Source organism: Typopeltis vanoorti, chromosome 3, assembly GCF_054136105.1.
Source record: "Typopeltis vanoorti isolate ZY-2024b chromosome 3, IOZ_Tvanoo_1.0, whole genome shotgun sequence".
NCBI classification, from domain to species: Eukaryota; Metazoa; Arthropoda; class Arachnida; order Uropygi; family Thelyphonidae; genus Typopeltis; species Typopeltis vanoorti.
The window spans coordinates 72,886,413-72,909,838 of NC_143551.1; the positions used below are offsets into that span (position 1 = coordinate 72,886,413).

The 23,426-nt window shown below is 37.8% G+C and overlaps 1 protein-coding gene across 4 annotated transcripts in view; it reads left to right on the top strand.

Moving 5' to 3' along the window:
• The window catches only part of LOC150108266 (atrial natriuretic peptide receptor 1-like), a 352,590-nt gene that overhangs the window by 186,060 nt on the left and 143,104 nt on the right, over positions 1–23,426 (top strand). For all 4 annotated transcript variants that reach the window (XM_090415713.1, XM_090415714.1, XM_090415715.1 and 1 more), the window contains 3 exons: positions 7,634–7,705; positions 20,802–20,882; positions 21,112–21,216. In XM_090415713.1, coding sequence (XP_090271839.1) covers positions 7,634–7,705; positions 20,802–20,882; positions 21,112–21,216 — 258 coding nt within the window. The remainder of the gene's footprint in view (positions 1–7,633; positions 7,706–20,801; positions 20,883–21,111; positions 21,217–23,426) is intronic.

Genomic DNA, 23,426 nt, shown 5'->3' on the forward strand with positions numbered 1-23,426 from the left:
AAGGGTTTCTATAAGATTAATTCAGAGGATATTTTTCAGGACTGGACTGGTGGTAGGAGGACTAGAGGACCATGGAAACTGGGCAAGGGTGTGGTTAGCAAGGGTGTTAGAACTATATTTTTTACTTGGAGAGTGGTGAATGAGTGGAATAAGCTGCCAGAGTCTGTTGTGGGTGCCATGACTGTGAATGAGTTCAAGGCAAAGTATGATAGATACTGTGTGGATGTTGAATAGTTGTTCTTGACATGATGTTTAGGGCCTCCCTCGATGAGTCTAATGACTCCTTGGAGTTGCACGTAATAATAATAATAATAATAATGGATCTCTTGTTTAATTAGATTGCACATCCATTTCACTCCTATTCTATTTGTTCTTCTAGCTCTAGGGACATATTCAGATACTGCATCATTTAAGCATCTTTTCCAAGTTTACCATGTGCTTCTGAGTCAGCATCCAATACCATGAATTAAAGATGCCAAGAAATTTTATTTTGGTTTAATCCTTTATCCAGGATTAAACAAACAAGCAGTGTAAGCAAACAGAGTTTGCGTGTGAAGTAACTTAACAACTGGGTACTTGTATATAGAGGCTAATGACATCACATCACTTGCCTTAGTATCCATTAATGCAAAGCACATATCCTTATGAACATGTATAATGCTATGCATTATGTGAAGGGTCACTACTCAGACTGGTTTGACCTTTATTGAGGTCTCATTAGTAGGACTCTTAACTTATACCATGGAACCAAAGATATACCTACCAGCCACTGAATTAGAAACTTTTATTTAATACTGTGTTGGACCTCCTTAAGTGACTGCCAATACCGATCCTCTTCAATTTACTGCACATAGCTCTGTGAGATATGGGTCAAGAACAGCCTTCATTAAATGCTTCAGTAAATTTTTTGCACACAGCTAGTGCTATTGGAGATGTTAATGTCAGCTCTTTGCTTTATGCGAATGATGTTATACTTCTAAATAAATCCACTACAAGTCTGCAAGATTCTCTGACTAAATTGAATAGCTGTTGTAATAGATATGGTATGAAGGTCAGCAATAAAAAGACAAAGACAATGAAAATAGGCAGAATCATTGAAAATGTCAACTGTGTTGTGCATGGAGAACCTGTGTAACAAGTAAAACATTTCAGCTACTTAGGCACAATTTTTAGTGAAGGAGGTAAATTAAATATAGAAATAGACAACAGAATCAGCAAAGCTGGTACGGTAGGAAGTCAATTGAATAAATTCATATGGAATAAGAGAGAAATTAGTCGGAACACTAAATTAGCTGTATACAAGACAGTGTTCAAACCAGTTTTAACTTATGGATCTGAGAGCTGGGTCAGAAGTAAAACACTTGACCAAAGACTAGAGACAGCAGATATGAGAGTCCTGAGAAAGATTAGAGGCATGAACAGATGGCAATATCATATTAAAAATGAGGATATTAGGAAAGAACTTGACATTCTCAGCATCTAAGAAAGCGTTAGCAGAGCTAATCTCAGGTGGTATGGTTACTTAAACAGAATGGGCAAGGAAAGATTAGCAAAACAATTGTTCTCTGCTAGGTCGGAAGGAAAAGGACCCAGAGGAAGACCAAGATATAGGTGGATTGATACGGTACAAAGTGCTTTAGACGATAGAAATATAAGATCTGATAACGTTGGAGTCTTTACAAGTAACAGACTGATTTGGAGGAAAATTGTAGATAGGAAATTAGTAATGAAGTAAATTTTTCATGTAGTATACTATCATATCCTGTACACCCCTTGAGGGTACATGGCAGGAATTTGATGATGATGATGAGCTAGTGCTATTTGTTCATACAAGCAAAGCCATCTCAGACAGTAATAATCTCATTCCTGACAGACTGCATTAGGAGCACAGTTATGCTTCTTAGACAAGCAATCTGGGTAATTTTTCCACTGATTAAACACGCTGGATATCTCACCTTTTGAGAAATCAGTCAGCTCTGCTGTTTTCAAAATTATGGTGCCAGCCAGACAGCCACCCACAATAAGCCCTTTATCGAACTCCAAATTATCCTTTTATTTGTTCCCATTGTGACTGACACTATCGATAATTACTGACTGGCAGCATTCTTAGATAGTTGCCTAGAACATATGATGATGCTGCATAAGTGATGTTTATACTGCATAACGGTTTCTAATTCAGTGATTGGTATGTTTAGTATTCTTCTGAGTTTTTCATAATTTCCCAATTCGTACTTCAGCTTATAACCTGTTCTAATTGGAATATTCATATAGTTGGCCACTTCACAGGTCAGTATGGCATGACCACTGTCACCAAGTGGCAAAATAGTCACATCCTTAACTGAGACAACTTCTGATGCTAATATCAAATCTAACAATCTTTATCTTCAAGTTACTTTTTTCACATGCTTGAATAATTTGTAGTGGGGAAATCACAACCAACATATGGCTTGGATAGGACTGGCTATAGACCTAAAAATGGACTTTTGTGTTTGTTTACAAATGCCAGAAGTATCAGAAATAAAGGGGATGAAATGGTTTCAGTGATTGAGTTTATTCGCCCCCAAATCATTGGAATAAGTGAAACATGGTTGAATGAAGATGATATTATAACGGGAATAGAAATGGAAGGGTACAGTATTTTTCATGAGGATAGAAAGGGGAGGGGGGGGAGTGCTGCTGATGATAGCAGGGGAGATAAATCCACATAAGGTAGGCATGAAAGGGGGGAAATAGTGGCAGTGGTTATGAGGCAGTGTGTTGTAACGTGGAGGTTGAGAGGAAGACATATTTAGTTGGATGTTGCTTTAGGCCTGGGAATGTGGAAGGTGGTAATGAAGAAATGTATAAACAACTTGGATTAGTGAACAAAGGAAGGGTAATTATTATGGGTGATTTTAATTATGACAGTATAGATTGGAATGAAGAGATAGCATTTGGGAATAAGGAAAGTGAATTTCTCAAGTTCTTGAGAGATAACTATCTCAGGCAGCATGTAAAGAAAGGCATACGAGGATCAAGAGTTCTAGATCTCATCATTTCATCAGAGGATGTAATTGTTAGTGCAGTGCCATAGCTAGGGCTGTTGCCGCCTGGGAATAAATTGAAACACTATGTTTATTTTTGAAGTAAAACTTTAATTTCAACATTCTAAAATGTTATTATTTTCTTGCTTTTCTGTTAGCAAAATCGTCGATGACATTGGTGAAGTCTATTTCATAGTAATGTAAGTAATTCTTAATCAATTTTATTTAGAAAAACTCCTCTCACAACTAGCAACACTTATAGCAATTGTGAGGAAAATTCACAGTGGTATTACAATATTTGGAAATGAGTTCTCGAGACTGTATTTTAGAATTAACTGCAAAAGTTCAAAGGGTTGAAAGTGCTGCCCAGGGAGGACCCCCCCCCCTCCTAGCTACGCAACTGTGTTAGAGGGGGTTTCACATTTTCCTCCAGTTGGTGAGAGTGATCATGAAATAATCACCTGTGTTGTGACTAGTCATATGCAGGCTTTTGTGAGGAAAGGATTTATGTGGAATTATAAGGCTGGTGATTAATACAAGCTTAGGAGACAACTTAAAGCTATAACATGGAACTAGGAGTTTAGCTGTAAGGGAATAAATGCTACATGGGAACTTACAAAGAAATACATAACAGCATCAGTGTACGAATGTATCCCAAAGGCCAGAAGGCTGAATAAGGTTGATGTAAAATGGATGAATGTGGATTAAGTACGAAATCTGGAAAAAGAAAGTCCTTTGGAGGAAGTACAAAATGAATAATGGTAATCATCACATGAAGAATATAAAGAACAAGCCAGGAGAGTGACTCTGTTAGTAAGGAAAACAAAAGTAGAGTATGAGCAGAAATTGGTAAATCAGGCTAAGAAAAACCTGGAGAGATTTTTAGATATGTGGCAAGTAGAAGGAAGAATGATTCTGGAAAGATGAAGTTAAGGGATGAAAGTGGTAGAATGGTAACTGCTGAAGAAGACATTGTTGAGGTATTTAGTGATCAATTTATAAGTGTGTTTCATCCTGAAAAGGATGGAATCATGAGGAACTTAAGTGTAGAGGACAGGATAGCTTAACTGTGAATGAGCAGGACGTATTTGAGGAAATAAATAACCTTGATGTTAATAAGGCGATATGATTTGATGAAATATCACCATGCATCTTAAGAGAATGTTCCAAGGAATTGGCAGTAGTATTGGCATGCCTGTTTCATAAAAGTCTTGCAACAGCACAGGTTCCAATGGAGTGGAAGGAGGGTAAAATTGTTCCACTGCATAAAGGCAGTGATAAGCTGTAGCTTCAAATTATAGATCAGTCTGTATATCTGGAGTTGTGGTGAAGGTTCTAGTGAGATTGGTGAGAAGTAGGAGATACAGAAATGGGTTGATAACAGCAGTATTCTCTGTGGTTATCAGCATGGGTTTGTTAAGGGGAGATAATGATTCACTAACTTACTTATGTACTATAACAAGGTGACAAATACCTTGGACAGAGGAGATGCATATACAGTGGTGTACTTGGATTTTCAAAGGCTTTTGATAGACTGCCATATGATATGCTCTTAAATAAATTGAAAGAGATAGGATTGGATAACAGACTTCTGTGCTGGATCAGTGACTGGCTGTCAAATAGGTATCAGAAAATTGTATATGGGGCTGCACTTTCTCAAAAGAGAAAGGTCACTAGGGGTGTGACATAGGGATCACTTTTGGGGCCATTGTTGTACAATTTGTATGTTAATGATATTGGGTTGGGTTTATCTAGTGATATGCGTCTTTTGCAGATGATGCAAAACTGGGGAGAGCAATGCACAGTCAGGCTGATGTTAATGCCTTACAAGAGGACTTGAATAGATTGCAACAATGGGCAGGTAAGTGGAACTATCAGTTCAATGTTGCCAAGTGTAAGGTTTTGAGATTTGGTAAGCAATGATTGGATGCCAAGTATACACTTGGTGGGGAAACTTTAACAGAAGTAGAGGAGATGAGAGATCTAGGAGTGATGGTGGACAAGGACCTGAAATTCAGGGGCCACATTGCACAAGTTGTGAAGACATCACATCAAATAATTACAATGATGCAGAGAACCCTGACATGCAGAAATAGAGAGGTTGTGATTCCATTGTATAAGGCCTTGATCAGGCCTCATATGGATTATTGTGCACAGATTTGGTCCTCGGGTTTTCATGGTGACGAGGCTATGTTGGAATGGGTACAGAGAAGATTCACAAAGATAGTGAGTGGTGAGATGGAATGTGGAGTACAAGGACAGATTGAGAGAGTGTAAGTTGCAGAGCCTCGTGAATAGGTGGAAGAGGGGGAATATGATTGAGACATATAAACTGGTCAGGGGTTGTTATCAGGAAGACATGGAAGAGATTTTTCATAGAATTGGAGAGGGAAGTAGAACAAGAGGCCATTGCTGGAAACTGTATAAGGAGAGCATGAGCAAAGGAGTGAGAGCAGGTTCTTTTCATGGAGGGTGGTTGGTGAGTGGAATGCATTGCCTGAGTGTGTTGTGGATGTGGACACATTGAATCAGTTTAAGACGTGGTTGGATGAGCATTGTATGCAATAGTGAGTACCTGCCATGATGACTCTGACTCCATAGAGGTCGGGTGTTGATAATAATAATAATTATTATTATAATTTGTAATTCAGCAGCTCTGATACCTAATCAATATTTGGATAATTGAAGTCATTCATAATAATTACTTGTTTAGTACTCATCTGGATATGGCAACATTTCTTCATCTGCAGCAAATGAACTGCCAGGTCTATAGTAACACTCCACCTTATATTTCATCCTGTTATAAATTTAGTTTAATCCTTTATCCAAGTGTAAGCAAAGAAAGTTTGTGCCTGAAGTATCTTCAGGACTGAGTCTCCCATAATGCAAAGCACATCTCCTTGCAGACATGTATAATGCTATGCATTAAGGGAAGGGCCGAAGGGTCACTACCCAGACTGGTTTTGACCTTTATTGAGGTCTCGTCAGTGGGAGCCAGATCCAGAGGTGGTGATACTTAGGTGGAAGTAATGGAGAAGTCATATTTACCTATACCTCAGTCCTGAAGATACTTCAGGTGCAAACTTTGTTTGCTTACACTTGGATAAAGGATTAAACTAAATTTATTATAATCTAACCAAGTGGGAAAAAACTTCCAACATCTTTCTCTAAATCCAGAGTAATTTAATAATAAGGTGAAACACCTTTTGGCAACTCATATAGGTAAATATGACTTCTCTATTTATTCCACCTTCGTATCACCACCTCTGGTTCCAGCTGACGAGACCTCAATAAAGGTGTCAAAACCGGGTAGTGGCCCTTTCCCTTAATGGATAGCATTATACATGTCTACAAGGAGATGTGCTTTGCATTATAGGAGATACTAAGACAAGAGATGAGAGCTTAGTCCACCTTTACCACAAGTTGCCTCAGTCCTGAAGTCCTCAAGCTCAGTTCTGTATGGGAAATTATTACCACTTTTGGTTTAATATGTTTTTTGTCCTGTCTGGATTGAAGTCATCTGATATTATTTGTAGTACTTCCCCCTCCTTTCTGTCTATCTGTCATTCCTAAAAAGACTGTATCCTTTGCATTCGATTCCAATTACAACATTCGACTCTGAAAGCCATGTTTCACTAATGCCAATAATTTTATGCCACTGATTACCAGAGCAGCAAGTTTAACTTTGTTTTTGATGCCCTTGATGCATTTGTGTATGGATATAACAAGTTACCTCTCTTTATCTTATTTTTAAATTCACAGTCTGCTTAGCCCAGTTGGACAACTTTCAATTTTCCCTCCCCACACACACACCCAAAATGCCCTAAACCCGAAGTGTAAAAGATTACAAGTTAATATTGAATTGATGAAACTGGACAGAGATTTAGAGGATAGGGAGTTAATGTTCAGCAGGCATATGCTAAAGTCAACAAAACAGCTCTGATGAACAAACTGGCAAGTAGAGATAAGGAGGTTATTATCCCTCTTAGACTAAATAGCACAGTGAACTGCATTGTACAGATTTCATCGAATCGGTTTCTTGGGGATCCATAAGTGGAGAGGGGGCCAAGAGGTGAGTAACAAAAATAGTGACTGTGAAGACTGAGCATGCTTGTAGGATTACAAAAATCAGTTGATTTACAGAAAAGAGGGAATATGATAGAAACATAAATTACTAAAGTGATGTCACAAAGTAGATGGTAAAGAAATTTTTTAATGCATGATAAAATAGAATAGAACAAAGGGCTATGGTGATTATGTGTGGTTAGTAAGGGCATGAAGACCAATTTTTTCTTGAAGAATGGTGAATGCATTGATGATCACAAGTACTTTGTCATTAAATGAGTTAAGAAGAGATATGATAGGGATTATGTTAGTAATGATCAGTGTGTGCTTCCTGTGATAAGTCTTCATGCTTCATGGAAACACATACATAATATTTATTGCATTTTTATTTAAACACATTAGTAAGGCTAAGCATTGCATTAATCACAGTTTACTTGTGTATTTTCATTTTGAATATCATTTTAAAAATAACAGTTAATTCAAGATTATTAACTTTGTGCATAATGTTAACAATGTAATTGATTTAATTCTTTCTCTCTCGCAAGATTACTTGTCTTGAACCATATGGAAGTGGAAATCTCCAACAGATACCTTCTCTTTTAATTGGCTGTTACAAGGTGAGATATGTGCATTAGTAATGCTAATATAAGTTTTCTGTATATTGTTTAACCTTTATATCAGTGACATTGCCAGTGGATTGCAAGGGGATATTCAGTTGTTTGCGGATGATGCGAAGCTGGGAAGGATTATTAGTAATAGTGCAGATGTGGTAGCCCTGCAAGAGGATTTGAATAAGCTAGATAGATGGGCAAATGAATGGGGGGGTGTCAGTTTAATGCAGCAAAATGTAAGGTCTTGAGTTTTGGGAAACATCGATGGGATGCTGCATACTCTATGGGAGGAGTTATACTGGAGGAAGTTGGGGAGACAAGAGATCTGGGGTTGATGATTGATAGAAACCTGAAGTTTAGGGGACATATTGCAAAGGTGGTGAAGGTAACACAGAGGATTGCTGCAATTATGAGAAGGACACTGACCTGCAGAGATAAGAGGGTTATCATTCCATTGTATAAGTCTCTGATCAGACCACACTTGGATTATTGTTCTCAGATTTGGTCCCCAGGATTTGAAGGGGATAAATTAACTGTGGAAAAGATACAAAGACGGATGACAAAGATGGTCTCAGGACTGTACAAGGATAGTTATGAGAATCGGCTGAGGGAATGTGGACTGCAGAGTTTGACGGATAGAAGAAGGAGAGGTGATATGATTGAGACTTTTAAACTGTTGAGAGGTGGTTACAGGGTTGACACTGGGGAATTCTTTCTCTTGGTTGAACAGCGGGAAGGAGTGATGACAAGAGGCCATCCCTGGAAGTTACGAAAGGAAACTGTGAGCAAGAGGGGTGAGGAGTGGTTTCTTTGCATGGAGGGTGGTTGAGCCGTGGAATGCATTGCCTGATAGAGTGGTGAGGGCGAGAACGGTCAATGAGTTTAAGGAGTGGTATGATAGACTTTGTGTTTCTTAGGGGGGGAACCTCCCCTCGATGAGTCTTGACAGACTTTATGTTCTTAGGAAGGACCTCCCATGATGAGTCTTTTGATTCCATGGAGGCCTGAATAATAATAATAATAATATATTTAATTTATGTAATTCAAAGAAAAGTTCCATTAACTTTAGTGTTTGAATAAATATGATCATTCTTAATAACATACCAAAAAAAAATGTATCGGCTTGTAATACATAAGATAAAGTAGAAAAGCCTGTATTAATAGCAATAGATAGCTGAAACATTAGTATTAGTATTGCTTCCAAACCTCCATAGAATCCAAAGACCTATCGTAGGAAAGAAAATACTCACAGATCACAATAATTATCAAACCTTCAATATATTCATGCCTTGAATACATTCACTGTTGGAGCACTCACTAGCCACTCTGACAATGCATTCCACTTATTCACCACTCACCAAACAAAAGAACCTCCTTTTCACTTTGTTATTCCTATAACCTTTGTACACTTTCCAGGGATGACTCTCTTGTTCTCACATCACCCATTATCCTATGCAATAATTCCCCTATATATGTATGATAGGCTCTTCTCACTAACTTATACATCTCAGTCATATCACCCCTCCTCTTTCTCCTCCTTTTTGACAAGCTATGAATACATTCCCTTAATCTATTCTCAATAAATCACCATCCCAGAGTCCTGAGGCCATCTTGGTTATTTTTCTGTGCACTCTCTCCAATGTTTCATTATTGTTGGTATAGGCAGGTGACCAAATCTGTCAACAGAAATTCAAATAAAGCCCAACTTGTGCCTTCTACTGTGGAACTATCACCTCCTTATCCATACATGCCATCATCTTTCACATTATAGCAGCAATTTTCTAGGTAACAATGTTCACAATGTGTCCCCTGAACTTTAGTCACTATCTAACAAGATACCTAGATATCTCACCTCCGCTTCATCCTGAAGCAAATTTCCTCTGATATGATAATCCTCATTCCATTTTCTCTGGCTACTGTTCGGCCCAAAACACCAACCTGTTCAAATCCATTTGAAAAGATCACTTACTGACATTACTGTTCCTACTTTAGCATCATCAGCAAAAAAGCTGAATATGTTCTCTGACATTCTGAACTATATTTTTGATATGTAAACAGTGGTTCCAAAAAAGAACCCTGTGGTACTCCATTTGTCACCTTCTTGTTTTGGGGACACTGCACTTCCATACACAATTTGTTGACTCCTAATCATCTCTGTAACCAAGCTACCAAATGACTATCTATATTCATCCTCTTTAGTTTCAACAGTAATTTATCATGTGGTGCTTGCTCTATCAAATGCCTTGCTTTAGCAAAATCCTGATAAATCATTGTGTAAGTATCTCCTTTGTCTAATACAGTAGTCACCCTATTATAAAATGTAACCAAGTTACTAAAGAATGTCCTTTCCTTTACCAGATCCATGCTACTCTCTGGAGAGAGATTTCCATTCTTATCAATCCAGGTTTGTATTCTGTCTCTAACCTGCCTCTCTAAAACCTTCGCTACTACACTTGATATGCATACTAACCTATAGTTTGACACTCCTGACTTTGATTCTCCAACATATATTTTAAGTAAACTGCATGTGATTGAGAAAAATTATTACTCTCAATAAAACTCAACTAGTTCAAGTGCATTTATTATATGATCTGCTCAGTATGGTAAATTGAAGTAATCAATCTGCTAAAAACTCATTGCCAAGTATGCCCAATCTATATTGTGACTGCTTTTCCTATCCACAAGCTCTACAGATAGCTTTTTTTTTCTCTTAGTACTCATATCCAACATTCCAGAAACCTGATATTACCTTATTCACTTTTCTCTAGGTCCTTTTCAAAATATCCTCATCCCCCTTGAAGGTCTTGATGATGATGATGATGTGATTGATGGGTATACATACCAGTATGAGTAAGTTTCTCCATTTGGCAACATGGCTTGGATATGTTGAAAAAACTTTTAGAAAAAGATAAGGATCTGCTGGGTAGCCTGGTGATCAGAGTGCCAAATAAGAGCAGAGATTTGCTAAAAATGTTTTCAACATATTCAAGTCATGTGGTCAAATAGAGAATATATCATCAGTGTAGCACAGCCATATATATATATATATATATATTTTTTTTTTTTTTTTTTAATGTTGAACCCTTACATGAGAGGTTGGTTGATCAACCTATAGTACATTAGTACTGTGTATGGGTGGTGGGTTGGGAAAGAAGGTACTTGTTCACATTTGATTTAAACAACTGTATATTGTATTCCTTGGGAAACACAACAGGGGGAAAGACTGTTCCACAATACAGCAGTTGCAGGGATGAAGGAGGAGGAAAAGAAACCTGTTCTGTGGATTTCAAGTTGCACTGTGAAGGGATGTTGAGCAGTAGCTGCATGTGTTCCAATGAGCTTAGTACTAAGTGGGGGGGGGATTATTGATGCTATTTCATATGAACATTTTCCATGGAAATATTTGTAGAATACAAAAAGTGAGGAAACTGATCATCTGTGCGAAAGTGGGTGGAGTGAGTTAGTAAGAGACGGGTCATTAATAAGTCTGATTGCTCTCCTTTGTATTGAGTCAAGTATTTTGAGGGAGCTTTTGGGGTACCCACTCCATATGTGACAGCAGTATTCAATGGTTGGGCAGATTTGTGATTGTATAAGGTTAACAGTTATTCAGGAGTGAAGTAACCTCTTGAGCGAAAGAGAAATCCTAGTTATTTAGAAGCTGAGCATGCAATGGTTGTGATGTGTTTATTATTATTATTATTATTATTATTATTATTATTATTAAACAAGACCTCATGGAGTCAAAGACTCATCTAGGAGGTCCTTTTATCTCACACACATCTCATCATACCGGGTCTTAAACACATTCAAACTCCTTGCAGACACCACACTCTCAGGCAAGGCATTCCAATCATTCACAACTCAGCACGAAAAAAACCTGCCTCTCACTCCCCTACTCACACCCTCTTTATACAGTTTCCAGGCATGACCTCTGGTTCTCTCCTGATCTCCCACTATTCTCTGTAGAACTTCTCCACCATTGATCCTATAACAACCCCTTACCAACTTGTAGGTCTCTATCATATCTCCCCTCTTCCTTCTCTCCACGAGACTCTGCAAATTACATCTTTTCAATCTTTCCTCATACTCAACATTCCAGAGGTCAGAAACTACCGTAGTCATTTGCCTTTGGACCCTTTCCAACATCTCTTCATCCTTCTGAAAACCAGGTGACCAAATCTGGGCACAATAGTCCATGTGTGGCCTAATCAAAGCCTTATACAATGGAACAAGAATCTCCCTACTTCTACACGTCAGTGTCCTCCTCATCATTCCCAGAAGTCTTTGTGTTGTCTTCACAATTTTGGCGATGTGTCCCCTAAATTTTAGATCCTTATCCACTATCACTCCCAGATCTCTTATTTCCTCTACTTCCAACAATATATTCTCACCAAGCATAAATTCTGCATCCCATCTTTGTTTTCCAAATTTTAAAACCTTACATTTTGCAACATTGAACTCACATCCCCATTTGCTTCCCCAATCACTCAATTTATTCAAGTCTTCTTGCAAGGCCACAACATCTTCACTACTCTTTATGGTTTGTCCCAACTTTGCATCATCTGCAAACAACTGAATATCTCCATCCAAATCTTTGCCAATATCATTAATATACAAGTTAAATAGTAATGGCCCTAAAACAGATCCCTGAGGCACTCCACTAGTGACTTTCCTTTTCCTGGATATTGCACCCCCATACACAACTTGTTGATACCTATCAGATAGCCAGTCTCCAATCCAATGCACTAATCTTTATTGTAATAAGTAAGTAGATTACTAAAACACGACCTCCCTTTAGCAAATCCATGCTGTCCATCAAAGATTATACCATTGTTGTCAACCCAACTCTGGATCCTAGTTCTCACAAGCTTCTCCAACAACTTAACCACAACACCTGACACACAGATAGGCCTATAGTTTGATGCTTGAGTTCGATCACCTCCTTTATGAAGTGGCATAATCTTGCCCTCCTTCCACTCTTTAGGGACTTGACCAAGTGCAAGACTCGTATTAAAAAAATATGTCAAGGCAGGTGTCAATTCTCTGGCACATTCCTTCAGAATACGCGGTGATATATTATCAAGTCCCACAGCCTTATTTACATCTAGTTTACTTAACTCCCTAAACACCTCTTCCTCACTTACAGTCAGTCTCTCCTCCCCATCATCAACTGCTCTTAATCTCTCCATGAAGTCACATTCACAAGACTGAAAGATCTTTATGAACTGCTCATTAAGTATCTCCACCACACATTCTGCAACAGCTGTCTTTATACCATTTCCTCCAATCAATGTCATCCTTCCATAATCATTCTTTCTTTTGCTGGCTACATATCGAAAGAACTCCCTAGGATTCTTTTTAGCTTCATTAGCTAACTGCTATTCATACCTCTCTTTAGCTACTCTCACCAACCAAGTCACTCTCCTTGCCTGGTCTTTGTAGAACTCATGAAATTGGTTACTTCCACTTCTCTTATGCTGCCTCCACAATGCCCTTTTTCTCTGTATTGCATGCTTAATCTCTTTATTCATCCATCTCACACCTAACTTATTTAACCTTCTCACCCGTGGTATACATTTAGACATTGCATCCACTAAATATTTTTTGAAAATCCCCCAAGCTGCATTGATCTCTTTTCCAGCTAACTCCTCATTCCATGCTACACCTGCAAGCTGTCTCCTGAGCTCTTCATAATCACCCCCCTTGTAGTTCCACATATACCCTTTTTTCACTGGGGTCCTTGCACTGCTGGCAACCACCCAAGTAATCACCTCATGGTCACTTTCACCAATTGGTGGATGATTTGATACCTCATTGATAATTACATCCTCCGATGAGATGACCAAATCCAAGACCCTTAATCCTCTTGTGCCCTCTGTTACATACTGTCTGAGGTAGTTATCCCTCAAAAACTCAAGAAACTCATTTTCTTTACTTCCAGTTGCTATCTCTTCATTCCAGTCTATATTGCCATAATTAAAATCACCCATAATGATCACCTTTTTTCTTATTTGCTTGGCTTATTTGACTATACATTTCACTATCACAACCATCCACATTACCAGGTCTATAACAACATCCCACCAAGTATTTGATTCTATTCACCTCTATCTCACACCATACTGCCTCAAAACCACTGGCCCCATTTCCCTCTTGCATCTCTACCTTGTATGGACATAACTCTTTCTGTATCATCAATAGCACTCCCCCTCCCTTTTTACCCCTTCTATCCTCACGAAACACATCATACCTTTCCATCTCTATTCCTGTCAGGATGTCATCCTCATCTAACCATGTCTCACTTATTCCGACAATCTCTGGGTGCACAGACGCAATTAGTGCAACCATTTCATCCACCTTGTTTCTTATACTTCTAGCATTGGTATACAAACACAACAACTCATTTCTGGATCTACAGCTAGTTCCACTGATACCACTCACTCGATGTGATCTCTCCATGCTGGACTGGGGCCATTTCCCTTTCTGCTTCTTCATTTTAGAACCCTTTGCAATTCCATCTGTTTCCTTTTGATCCCTGATCATCCCATTACTTTCCTGCCTACACATTCTCTCACCTCCTCTTGGAGCATCCACCTTTCTCATGCTGTGTATCCCTGTCCACCCTGAGCCTCGCCGTTTCCCTGCTCCTCTTGCACACCCATTCTCTCATTTTCTAAACTCATACCACTCACTTCCACATTCATTTCCACTCCTTCAATCTCTCCTGTCTTACTCTCCTGCTCTTCCACATCACTCCCCTCTCGATCTGATTCATTCTCTCTATTCACTTCTCTACCTTCCAGCAGCAGTCTCTCCAAGCGACTCACACCATAACCACTCAAATGCAGTCCATCGCTCCCATACAGCTCACTTCGTCCCTCAAACTCATTCCACACATTAACAAACTCTACTCCCATCTCCTCACACATTTCAGCCAGAATATCATTCATAATCCTTGCTCTCCGCCTCATTTCACCACAATCATACCTAGGCAACACACTGACCACCCTTCCTGTCACCCTATTCTCCTTTATCTTTCCAAGCAGTCTCCTGACATTCATTTTGACATGCTCTTTGTTCTCTCTCATATCATTCGTACCAATTAATACAATTAACTCTTTGGCTCGTTCCCGCCTCATATTCAATGCCTCAATCACTCTACTCATTTTACCGCCTGGAAAACATACCTTGTGCATTTTATCCTCTAGCACACCTTTAATAATGGAGTCGCCATACAACGCCACTCGCTCATCTTTTGTTATCTCTTTCATGCCATCATGATTTATTTTAATAGTTTTGACCTGAATTCTCTTAATTTCATTCCGCATCCATTTCATTTCTTGCTTCATCCAATCCAGTTCACCTTCTGAACCTCGCGACACATTCACTCTATCATTAAATCTTTCTAACTCTCGACCCCCTCTTCTCACAATCTTATGACAGGAGAGGCTTAATGTCAGGGTAATTACAAGAAGAGAAATCTCAAATTGTCTGGAAATTTGAGTGTTGTCAAAAATAATACTGGGAAAAATGGTTATTTTTTATAAGAAATAAGACAGTACTGGATTTTATTAGCATTGAAATTGACTAGGTTATCTGAACCCATTGGTGGATGGCTTAGAGATCAGAATTGAGGGCAATGGTGGTTAAGGTGAATTGTGTGGAGTAAGGTTTATCAAAGGAAAGGGAGGAGTGCAATGTGCTGTCATCTGCAAAACTGTGTATTGGGTTGGAGGACAACTGGAGTAGGTCATTGATATATAGTAGGAAGATGGTTGGTGAGAGGACAGAACCTTGTTTCCAGGAGAAAAAACCCTGCTACCTCCAAATGAGATCAGCTAACTCACCTTCGATTGAAAATCATTCACATAAAGATTCCTCCCATTGCAATGAGAATCAAACTTAGGCCTATTCCAATCGAAGGGTGCAATGTACCGTTGTTCTTCCAATTGCGCTACTGAGGTGCTAAAAAATATTTTAAAAAAATATTTTTTGTACAGTCATCAGATGTTTTAGTTGTCCAAAACTTGGTGTTAAACTATGCCAAAACAAGAATATTATCATCACTAAAGCAGATAAGGGTAATGTTATAGCAATCCTTGATTACTCTGAACATAACTAAGAAATGTTGACATTAACAGACAGCGATATCAAATCACTTAATATTCTTTTTAGTAATTTTTTAGTAAATGTTTTAGTAATCTGCTTACTTATTACAATAAAGTAACAGTTGCATTGAAAGAGGGAGATGGTTACTGTATGATGCATCGATAGTCAAACTAGAGTGGATGGGGATGAATATTATCTACTAGTGCATTGGATTGAAGATTGGCTGTCTAATAGATATCAACAAGTTGTGTACGGAAAAACACCAAGAGGAAATCACTACTAGTGTGCTCAGGGGTCTGTTTTGTTTTAAGGCCATTGCTGTTTAACACATATGGTAATAATATTGGGGAAGATTTGAAGGGGATATTGTTGTTTGCAGATGAATTAAAGTTTGGATGAACTATGAAGAGTAGAGCAGATGTTGTGGCCTTGTAAGAAGACTTGAACAGACCTAGTGAATGAGCATGGAAGTAAGAATCTCAGTTCAATGTTGCAAAATTATTATTATTATTTTATTTTTATTATTACACCCTCCATGGAGTTGGCAGACTCATCATGGGAGGTTCATTCAACTGACAACATATTTATCATATAAAATCTTAAAATCCCTAACACTCCTTGAATTAACAACACATTCTGGTAATGCATTCCATTCACTGACAATTCTCTATATAAAAAATCTGCTTCTCACACCCCTCCTCACCACACTTTTACACAACTTCCAAGAATGACCTCTAGTTCTTCCTCTCTCACCATCTATGCATTTTATAATCCCTCTATGGATTAATCTGATAAAAACCTCTCACTAACTTAAATGTCTCTATCATATCACCTCTCTAACTCCTATCCACCAAACTCTGGAAACCACCAAATTTCTTCAACCTTTCTCCATAGCCAGCATTCCAAAGTCCTGACATTGTCTTAGTCACTCATCTGTGGACCCTCTCCAATGTCTCCACATCACAGAAAACCAGGTGACCAGATCTGAGCACAATAGTGCAAGTGTGGTCTGACCAGTGCCTTATACAGTGGCACAACCACTTCCTTATCCTTGCATGTTAGAGTACTTTTTATCTTAGCAGCTCTACGATGTACAGCCTTTGCAACACTAGCAATATGCCCTGTAAACTTGAGTCTACTGTCAACCATCACTCCCAAATCTCTAATTTCATCCATTTCCTGCAGTATGGCACCATCGATATAGTACACAGCCTTATATTTCTGCACTCCAAAATGCAACACCTTGCACTGAAGATTTGAATAAAAAGTCTATTCAAATCTTCCTGAAGGGAATTAACATCAGCAGTGCTACTTATAATTCATCCTTACTTTGCATCATCAGCAAGTAACTGAAGATCCCCAGTCAGTCCACATGATATATCATTTACAAACAAGTTGAACAGTAGGGCCCAAGAACAGAACCCTGGGGCATGCTGCTGGTTACCCTCCTTTTTTGAGACACTGTTCCATCATACACAACCTGCTGCTATCGTTCAGAGAGCCAATCTCTAATCCATCTATCCCAGGGGTTGGCAAACTTTTCAGACGGAAGAGCCAAACCTGTCCCTCACAACAATTTAAAAATTATTCGAGAGCCATAAATATATTTTTACAAATAAGGAAAATTTAAAGTAATATTATAGTAAATTTATAATAATATATAACAAGTTATAATATTAATTATATCTTTATTAAATCACCATTATGTGAATAAAATCCTTTAAAAATTTTATAAATGAAACTATGATAGTTTTATTTTCATTTTCAATTTTACTTCAGAGCCACATGTAAGTACCCAAAGAGCTGTATGTGGCTCACAAGCCATAGTTTGCTGACCCCTGATCTAACCAGTATACTATCTATTCCCATCCTCTGCAGCTTGTACACCAACTTAACATGTAGTAATCTATCAAACGCTTTTGCAAAGTTTAAGAATATCACTGTATATGATTTTTCCTTATCTAACACACTTGTCACCTTATCATAAAATGCAAGTGAATTACTAAAACAGGACCTACCCTTTACAAATTCATGCTGACCAGCATAAAGAATGCTATGTCCATCAACCCAATCCTGTATTTTATTCCTTATCAATATCTCCAACACCTTCATCACAATGGCAGTTATACAGACTGGCCTATAATTGAAGATTTCTGTCTTAGAACCATGCTTGTGGAGTGGTACTATTTTGCCTTCTTTCCACTCCTTAGGAACCCAACTCACTGCAAGACTTTCATTAAATAACTAGGTCAGGGGCGTAGCCAACTGTGGTGCACATTCCTTAAGAATACGTGGTGATATGTCATCCATTCCCACAGCCTTATTCACATCTATCCCATCCAACATCTGATACACCTCTGTTCCTTTCACTTCCAATTCTCCTAATACATGCTTCATCATCATCATCATCATCAAATTCCTGATATGTACCCTCAAGGGGGGGGGGGGGTACAGGATATGATAGTACTGCATGAAAAACTTACACCATTACTAACTTCATATCTACAGTTTTTCTCCAAATCAATCTGTTACCTGTGAAAACTTACATTGCAAAGTTTAAGAATATCACTGTATATGATTTTCCCTTATCTAACACACTTGTCACCTTATCATAAAGTCCAAGTGAATTACTAAAACTCAGTAATTCCACTATATCCCTTTGCAGCTGTTAGTCTGCTGCCATGACTGTCCACTAATGTTAACCTGCTATAATTATTCTTCCTCTTGTTTGCCATGTAGCAGAAAAATTCCCTTGAGTTAACCTTGGCCTGACCAGCCAGTCTCCTCTCATACTGCACCTTTTCTTTCTTTACTATGCTTGTCACCTTTCTAGCTTGCACATTATACTCTTCATGGATTCAATCACCACCAACTGCCTTGTACTTCCTCCATAACATTTTCTTTTCCAGCGCACCTTGCTTAATTTTACTGTTCATCCATTTCACTCCTACTCTATTTACTCATTTAACGCTTGGTATGCAGTCATAAATTTCTTTTGTTAGATACTGCCTTGTGAGTTCCATGCATTGTCAACATCTTTTTTTGCTCAGCTCAGCTCATCTACCCAATGTACTGATTCTAACTGAGTACAGAGCTTGCTATATTCACCTGCTTTATACTTCCACTATATCCATTTTTGGCAGTGACCTTTTCTTGTTTCATCACTTCCCAAACAAGTACCTCATGATCACTCTCACCAACTGGTGGTAGTGACTACATCTTGTGAAGTTATCACCAAATCCAAAACATTAAAGCCTCTAGTTGCTTCAGTCACATGCTGCTTAAGATATTTATCTCTCAGAAATTCGACAGAATCGCTCTCCTTGTTCCCATACACTATCTCCTCCTTCCACTTTATATTCCTGTAATTAAAGTCTCCCATCAGGATCACCTTCTTTTTACATGACCAACTAATTTGCCTAAACATTTCACAATCAGTATTCTCTGCATTCCCTGGCCTATAACAGCATCCTATCAGATGTGCTAACCTGTTTATTTCCACTTCACACCACACAGATTCAAAATATGTGCATGCACCATCAACTTGCACACTTTGTGGACACAATTCCTCTGCAATCATTAACAGCATTTCCCCTCCTCTTTTCACATTTCTATTCTTCCAGGAAATTATATATCCTTCTAGTTCTATTCACGACATCACATCCTTCTCAGTCAACCAAGTTTCACTTATTCCAATTATTTTTGGGCATACTGTCTCAATCAATACAACAAACTTAGATTTCTTGTTTGAAATGCTCCTTGTATATTATGTATAAAAATAACAATCTCTGTGTGCTTGAGGCCATTCTACCATCACCAACATTCTCTATTCTAGCTGCTATACCACACCTCTTTCTCTTTGGTCTGATCACTACCGTTTCCCTGATGTTGACTCTGAATTCCATTCCTACCTGTCTCATCCTCACCTTTATGCATTCCATCATCTTGCTGGTGCAACCTCATCTTCAACCTTATATCCATCTTCCTCCTGCCCTACAATCTGTTGATTGTGCTATCCTGCTTCACAGGTTGACACTGATCACTGAAAATGTAAGGCTTTAAAATTTAGAAAAGAAAGATTTCTAAATGAAATGTTTAGGCAAATTAGTTGAAAGATTGGGATGTAAAATTTGCTCTTGGTGGGGACATATTGTTGGAGGTGGATGAAATAAGAGATCTTGGGGTGATAGTGGATAAGGATCTAAAATTTAGAGGACATATTGTCAAAATTGGGAGGACAACGCAACGAATTCTGGCAATGATTTGGAGACACTGACTTGTAGAAGTAAGGAAATTCTGGTTCTATTGTATAAAGCTCTGATTATGGATAATTGTGCACAGATTTGGTCATTTGGCTTTCAAAATGATGAAGAGATGTTGAAGGGGAACCAGAGGCAGTTGAATAAAATAGTTTCTGATCTCTGAAATGTTGAATATGAAGAAAGGTTGAGATGATGCAATTTGCAGAATCTAGTGGATTTTTTTTTCTCCATGAAGATCTAATGATTTTCATGCAAATATAAGTTTGCAGAAAATTGCAAACTTATATTTGAAATTAACAGGACACTATTTCTATACTAGCAATTTATTTTGTCAGATAAGCATGTGTGGTTTTTCTCAGTCAAGAAAGTATTTGGATTATGGATCTGGATTTAAAGTTGTTTCTTTAATATAAAAGTTAAATATCAGTCTGTTTTTTTTTTATGAAATACAAGATATTTTTATATATGATTGAATTAAGAATCAGGTGATGACTTTCATTTAATTAAACAAAATTTATTTCAATTAAGGGAGATATTAAATCCCACATTATTTCAAAGCCGAATAAGAAACTCAAAGATAGAAAAGATAAATAGAAAAGATAAATTTTCTTATTCAGCTTTGAAATTGTGGGATTTAATATCCCCTTAATTTAAATAATTTTTATGTTGCTGAATTGAAGCCTCTTGGCTCTTTATTTTAAAAAATTTATTTCTCCTCTGTTTTCCAGGAAAACATTGTAGCAGTTAAAAGAATAAACTGCCACAAAAGGATAGAGTTGACAAGAGGAATTTTGATGGAAGTGAAGCAGGTGAGGACCTTCATTTCAGTATAGCTGCATCATTATCATACTTTAATATACCAAAATGCAAAGTTGAAACGTAGTCTTTTCTTAAAGTTTTAATACAATATTGTCTAAATTTAAATAAGCATGTCTGTATCTATTTCATGGTTTGTTTATATTACTGCACTTTCTGCTTTTGTCTTTTTATCTTACAATATGTAGTTTGTAAGTTATTTTGTTTTTTTTTTCTTTCCAGGTTCGTGAGTCCCAACATCAAAACATCGCAAGGTTTATTGGAGCATGTACTGATCCACCTAATTTTTGTGTACTCACCGAATACTGTCCTAAAGGTAGTTTGCAGGTACTTTGCTAAAAACCAGTTAGTAGATAATCTATCGTGTATTTCTTGAACATTTGTTCAAGTAAAATACACATTACCTCAGTTATTTATAAAAAAATTTTATCATAATTCTCATATATTTTTGTCATATATATACCACTGTTTATGTTGCAGCACTGATACTAAATTCTCTCATTGCATCGAACAGAGTATGGAAAAGGCATGAAAAAATACTGAGGGGAACAACGCTGAGTTTTTTGAGTTTGACCTATACTTGAACATTCAATAAAGGTCAAAACCGGTCTGGGTAGTGGCCCTTCCCTTAATGCATAGCATTATACATATCTGCAAGGACATGTGCTTTGCATTATGGGAGATACTGAGACAAGGAGTGATGAGAGCTTGGTCCACCTTTACCACGAGTTGCCTCAATCCTGAAGATACTTCAGGCACAAACTTTGTTTGCTTACACTTGGATAAAGGATTAAACTAAATTTTTTATAATAAAGTGACTGCAGAAATGTAGAAAGGCTACATCATGATTAGATGTAGCACTATCATAGGAATTGAGATTGCTAGTTAATTGCTAGAAATTGGAACAAATGGGAATGGATATCAGGCTGGTAGGTAGCATGGAGGAGGAGGATGAGGAGCAGGTCGCTGATAGACAGGCATCAGAGGGTCATTATGGCAAAGTGAAATCAGGGCAAATAAGGGTGATTAGAGGACTGCTCCAGAACTCTGTACTATGGCCACCACTCTTTAATTTGTATATTAATGATATAGCAGAAGTTTTAAGAGAGGATATTCAGTTGTTTGCTGATAATGCAAAACTAGGGAGGTGATAAAGCGGATGCAGATATATTACAAGATGATTTAAATAAATTGGCAGCATGGAGAAATTAAATCTACAACAATGTTGTCAATTTAATCTTGCAAAATGTAATGCAATGAAAAGATTACATACTTTTTGTCATATTGGTGGTACTGGATTATAGGAAATTGATGAAACTAGGGATCTGAGATGATAGTGGATAGAGGCCCTCCCTTGAAGTTCAGGGACATATTGTAATCTTCTTGGATGGATTACTTGGATGTTGAAGAACACATTGACAAATAAAGATAGGATAGTATTATCTGGATACTCTTTATAAGGCTATGATTTGACTACTATGCAAAGATATGGTGTCGCCTGGTTTCTTGGAGATCTGTGGGTGGTGTGAGGATTCAAAGACAAGTGACTAAGCTTGTGGCATGTCTTTGCAATGCTCCCTATGATGATAGATTGAGGGTATGTGGGTTGCAGAGTTTGGTGAGCAGGTGGAGGAGAGGAGATAAGACACAAAAGAAATTTTTCAAAACATGAGGAGTAGAGAGAGGAAACGGGTCCTCTCCCTACTCATCTGCTCTGTGCAATGAGTCTTTTGACTACATAGTCAGAAAATGTATTGCAGGATCTTGATTCTAAATGCCACAGTAAGTTTAATACATATCTCATTCCCAGTGACATTCTCAACATTCTTCATACCAAAAACTTTGTTCTTATGATATGTAATTACTAACATACATTTAAATACAATTTCCAACAATAGAATTTTATTCTTATCTTCTCCTATTCTTCCATCCTTTGGAATATTATCTGAGTGTTATCTAGAAATCCCAGGGAGATTTCCAGATTGATACTGGGAAGATATTGCCTCTTTTCTTTCATTTCGCTAGACGTACATTCTCTCATTCAATTCTCAGGGTTGAGAAACACTATTTTGATTCATCCAGCAAAACACACAAATAAGCTGGAGTGTAGCTCAGTGGAAGTGAAACTTGTATCCTCTGTGCTAGGCCCTCCCTAAGATAGACTCAAGTTCAAGCCTAGTCGGCAGCTGAAGAAAATTTTTGCCGGCTTAGTTGGCCAAGTGGGTTAGCGTATCTGCCAGCCAAAGGACTGTGGGCATGAATGTTTGTGATTATCTATGAAAATACTAGTGGTGGTAGGCAGTAGATGATATTGGTGTAGATGATAATGGTAGTTAGCTGTAGTTGGCGGATTGAGTGGTGGAGATGGAAAATTGTAGAGTAGTGCCCTCCCTTGATGAGTCTTTGGACTCTTTGGGGGTGTCGCATAATAATAATAATAATAATTTAACAAACTTGATATTCTCACCTCATAGCCTTATTTACATCCAAATCAAATGATAAACAAATTATAATCCTAATATCATTTTATGACCTTG